Source organism: Tamandua tetradactyla, chromosome 3 (assembly GCF_023851605.1).
Source record: "Tamandua tetradactyla isolate mTamTet1 chromosome 3, mTamTet1.pri, whole genome shotgun sequence".
Taxonomy (NCBI): domain Eukaryota; kingdom Metazoa; phylum Chordata; class Mammalia; order Pilosa; family Myrmecophagidae; genus Tamandua; species Tamandua tetradactyla.
Window position 1 is genome coordinate 176,693,758 of NC_135329.1, and position 5,117 is coordinate 176,698,874.

Genomic DNA, 5,117 nt, shown 5'->3' on the forward strand with positions numbered 1-5,117 from the left:
CCTATCTTTCAAGCAAATTCCCTTTCTGGTGCGTTTTCCCCCCAGAGCGAATTCAGGGTACAAGTTTTTTCTAACTTTTCCGTCTCACCCCCTACCCCTCCCCTCAGGAATCCGCCCAAAGCTCTGCAGACTCCGCCGGCCCAATTCCCTTGCCCGCCCCTTCCGACTTCTACCCAATGCGGAGGCGGCAATAGAGAAAACAAAGGCCATCATTGGGCCACCCTGGGGCTCGGGTCCGCCCCCGGAGTGGTTTGTGAATGGGGGGAGGGGAAGGGGCGGGGCGGCCCGGGTCTCTCCAAGCCCAACGCCTCTTCTGCGGAGTTGCGCGGCTCCGAGGCGTTACTCGACACTCTCTCCTGGGGCGCGGGGTGGCGGCTGCTGAAGCCAGGACTCGCGAGCTAGGGTTCTGCGGGACTGGAGAGGCTGGGCCCAGACTGCGAGGTCTCTCAGCAGTGTAACTGGATTTCCAAAAAGAACTCGCTGAGTTCTTGGCTGAAAGGCGCAGATCGGACTCACAGCGAAAATAAGGCGCTTGGCTGAAACTTGGGCCCGAGCTTTTGGGGCTGAAGAAGAAACGGGGAGTGGAGGAGGAGGCGGCGAGCAGAGCCTCGAGGCGAGGGGGCGGAGCAGTACCGCCGAGGCTGCAGCCGGGGCTACCAGGCGGCGGCGCCGGGCTCTCGCTTGGCGAGGGACAGACTTGGTGTGGGGGGCGTGCGCATTATTGTGCACTGGGGGTCGAGAGACTTGGGCAAACTTTGAAAGACAACCGGAGACGCTTGTTGCTCCTTGTCTCAGAGAAAGGCGCACCGTTACGTCTTGGCCGGGAGGGGAAAACTGTTCCCCTCCGCGCCCCTGGCTCCAGCGGACGAGTTTTGGGGCCCCGGAGGCGGCGTGAGTCGGTGGAGGCGGTTGCGGCGCCCGGGTGGCTGGCGATCTCGCCTCCGCCGCGCAGACAACGAGGCGGCAGCGCCCTTGCCTCCACGCTGCCCACAGCCGGGCCCCGGCGCCGGGAGGACTCTCATGCGCCCGGCGCGGCGGCGCCTCTCGGGATCCAAGCCTGTCTCAGCCGCCTAGTCGCGCTCCTTGGGCTGAGAGCGTCGCTGCTCCAGCTGCCGGAGATGCGGGGTCCCGGCGCGGCGGCGTCCTGCTCATCCCTGGGTCTGTGCGCCCTGGTGCTGGCACTGGTGGGCGCGTTGCCCGCGGGCGCCGGGGCGCAACCGTACCATGGCGAGAAGGGCATCTCGGTGCCGGACCACGGCTTCTGCCAGCCCATCTCCATCCCGCTGTGCACGGATATCGCCTACAACCAGACCATCCTGCCCAACCTGCTAGGTCACACGAATCAAGAGGACGCGGGCCTTGAGGTGCACCAGTTCTACCCTCTGGTGAAGGTGCAGTGCTCGCCCGAGTTGCGCTTCTTCCTATGCTCCATGTACGCGCCTGTGTGCACCGTGCTGGAGCAGGCCATCCCGCCGTGCCGCTCCTTGTGCGAGCGCGCCCGCCAGGGCTGTGAGGCGCTCATGAACAAGTTCGGCTTCCAGTGGCCGGAGAGGCTGCGCTGCGAGAACTTCCCGGTGCACGGAGCCGGCGAGATCTGCGTGGGCCAAAACACCTCCGACGGCTCGGGAGGCCCCGGCGGCGGCCCCACAGCCTACCCCACCGCGCCCTACCTGCCGGATTTACCCTTCACTGCGCTGCCCCCGGGGGGCGCAGACGGCAGGGACCGCTTGGGTTTCCCCTTCTCGTGTCCCCGCCAGCTCAAGGTGCCCCCTTATCTGGGATACCGCTTCCTGGGCGAGCGCGACTGCGGCGCCCCGTGCGAGCCGGGTCGAGCAAACGGCCTCATGTACTTTAAGGAGGAGGAGAGGCGCTTCGCCCGCCTCTGGGTGGGCGTGTGGTCGGTCCTGTGCTGCGCCTCGACGCTCTTCACCGTGCTCACCTACCTGGTGGACATGCGGCGCTTCAGCTACCCTGAGCGGCCCATCATCTTCCTGTCGGGCTGCTACTTCATGGTGGCGGTGGCGCACGTGGCCGGCTTCCTGCTGGAGGACCGCGCTGTGTGCGTGGAGCGCTTCTCGGACGATGGCTACCGCACGGTGGCGCAGGGCACCAAGAAGGAGGGCTGCACCATTCTCTTCATGGTGCTCTACTTCTTCGGCATGGCCAGCTCCATCTGGTGGGTCATCCTGTCGCTCACCTGGTTCCTGGCGGCCGGCATGAAGTGGGGCCATGAAGCCATCGAGGCCAACTCGCAGTACTTCCACCTGGCCGCGTGGGCCGTGCCCGCCGTCAAGACCATCACTATCCTGGCCATGGGCCAGGTGGACGGGGACCTGCTCAGCGGGGTGTGCTACGTGGGCCTGTCGAGCGTGGACGCACTGCGGGGCTTCGTGCTGGCACCCCTGTTTGTCTACCTCTTCATCGGTACGTCCTTCTTGCTGGCGGGCTTCGTGTCTCTCTTCCGCATCCGCACCATCATGAAGCACGACGGCACCAAGACCGAGAAGCTGGAGAAGCTGATGGTGCGCATCGGCGTCTTCAGCGTGCTCTACACGGTGCCAGCTACCATCGTGCTGGCTTGCTACTTCTACGAGCAGGCCTTCCGCGAGCATTGGGAGCGCACCTGGCTCCTGCAGACGTGCAAGAGCTACGCGGTGCCGTGTCCTCCCGGCCACTTCCCGCCCATGAGCCCCGACTTCACCGTCTTCATGATCAAGTACCTGATGACCATGATCGTAGGGATCACCACCGGTTTCTGGATCTGGTCCGGCAAGACCCTGCAGTCGTGGCGCCGCTTCTACCACAGGTTCAGCCACAGCAGCAAGGGGGAGACTGCGGTATGAGCCCCGGCAGCTCCCGGAGTGAGCCCCCACCCCCTTGCAAGGGGGAGAGACGCGGTAGGGAAACAAATAATGAGGGGGGAGCGTTTCTGTAACCTCCCACCCTCCGCTGAGAGAAGTGACCTGGAGGAGAGAAGTTTGGAGATTTGAGGCGAGGGGTGGGTTTGGAAAGGAGGCCTGGGTGAAAAGACTTCTGGCAAAGACTTGCAGGATAATACTAAATAATGAGAGTCTTAATTAGGTAAGGTATGGGCAGACTTGGGCCTATCGAGACAGTTGAGACCAACAGAGACTGCCCTACTTTCCTCCTGGTTCAGGGGCTGAACTGGGGCTGTGAGCGATTCCTCTGCTGTAAGGAAAGTGGCCTGTCTCCACTCCTGTGAGGCCCTGGTGAAAGGTACAGCGCTGTCTGCAGCGGCCGCTTTGTTGGGGACAGGGAGGACTCCCCGCGGTGTTCTTGTCAAGCGGTGGTCAAACCATAATCTCTTTTCACTGGGGCCAAACTGGAGCCCAGATGGGTTAATTTCCAGGGTCAGACATTACAGTGTCTCCTCCCTTACCCCCCTCTGGCCTGTTTTTCCTCCTCTTCTCCTTTCAAGTCTTATAAGCATTGGCAAGTCTAGGGAGGCATGCCTCCTAGAATCCTAATGTGAAGATGCAAAAGAAATAGTGATAACATTTCTAGATGAGGCTAAGGAAAGGAGTAGTAGGTATTTCTGCTGCTTTTTAATTTTCTGGGAAGGCAGGAGAAAGAAAGAAGTGTGTTTTGTTTGGTTTCATACCCTGAAAAGAAGTGATGACTTGTTGCTTTTTCTAAACAGGAATGCATTTTTTACCCTTGTCTTTGTTGTAAGAGACAAAAGAGGAAACAAAAGTGTCTCCCTGTGGAAAGGTGTAACTGTGAAAGACAGCAACTCTTACAGGCAAAGTAGCGCAAATCGGAGGTTTCCCTTTGGATGTTAATTTGGTTGAGATAAACATTCCTTTTTAAGGAAAAGTGAAGGGCAGCATGCTTTCGTGCCCAGTTCAGTCAGAGGTTTTCTGACTTGGCTGAAGGAAATGCAAGGGGTTTTGTTGTTGTGTTTGTTTTAAATAAATTTAATTCAGAACACATGATCAAACAGGCTGGGTCGGTTAACATGTTCAGGGAAATCGCTCCTTTTTTTCTTTTGTAAGGCTGTGTTTAGGGTTTGTGTTTTTTTTTTCTCCATTTAGAAACCTTCAAGATGAAAGGAAAGCACAATGCCCTCAGCCTCATAATAAAGGAAATTTTTTTTTAAAGTAAAGAACCATTTTGTCCTGTTTTCTTAATTTCATAAATCTATTTATGAAACATCATGTGTATACTGACCCTGTCTTTTGTGTATTTGGGTAGGGACATGATCTACAGAGATAATAGTGAATGAAGAGGAAAGTTTCAACTGTGGGCCCCATTTTTAAGGAAACTCATTAAAAGAAGGTAAACTTCAAAGTAATTCTGGAGTTCTTTGAAATGTGCTGGATGACTTAAATTTATTAATCTTAAATCATGTACTTTTTTTTCTATAATAGAACTCTTGATTCTTTTGCATAATGTTCTAAAACTGAGCAAAGAATCATTGAAGCTAACCTTTACTCCCCGTTTGACACTGCCCTCCAATCTTGCAACATTATCCTGCTTCTCAAAACAGTTTTAAATGCCAATCATAGAAGGTACTGTGGGAAGTACAAATTACTTTATATATGTAATGTTCAGTTGAGTGGAGCTGCTTTTTATATTAAAGTTAAAATTGACATCGTGTTTCTTAAACCACCCAAACTGTCTCATCTGTCCAATTTTCAAAACTCCCACTACACAGGTTTTGGCATCTTTTGTGTTGTATCTCTTAAGTGCATGTGAAAATTGTAAAATAGAGACAAGTGCAGTATGTATATTTTGTAAATCTCCCGTTTTTGTAAGAAAATATATATTGTATTTATACATTTTTACTTTGGATTTTTGTTTTGTTTTTGCCTTTAAAGGTCTACAATGAAGCCCCACTTTATCACATGTACAGATCACAAATAAATTTTTTTAAATACAATTGTTTATTTAATTTGCTGTTTTTGTATGTCATTAAGCCAAACAACAGAACATTGTATTATGGAAAGAAGGTATAGAGGGATACTACTGGGTGTGTCTACCATTGAGGGAAGGATGCATTATATTATTGAAGTCCTTTTTTCTCTGCCTTTTAAAATACAGAGTGTAATGAATGCCTTACTGTCCTCTAGTTTTTTATGTTATTGCTGCTTCCT

The 5,117-nt window shown here is 53.9% G+C and overlaps 1 protein-coding gene across 1 annotated transcript; it reads left to right on the forward strand.

Moving 5' to 3' along the window:
• Positions 1 to 290: 290 nt before the first annotated feature.
• On the forward strand, positions 291 to 4,903 carry FZD7 (frizzled class receptor 7). Its single transcript, XM_077154723.1, has one exon. It carries the CDS (start codon positions 1,119 to 1,121, stop codon positions 2,841 to 2,843), a length of 1,725 nt encoding a protein of 574 aa, XP_077010838.1. The 5' UTR covers positions 291 to 1,118; the 3' UTR covers positions 2,844 to 4,903.
• Positions 4,904 to 5,117: the final 214 nt, after the last annotated feature.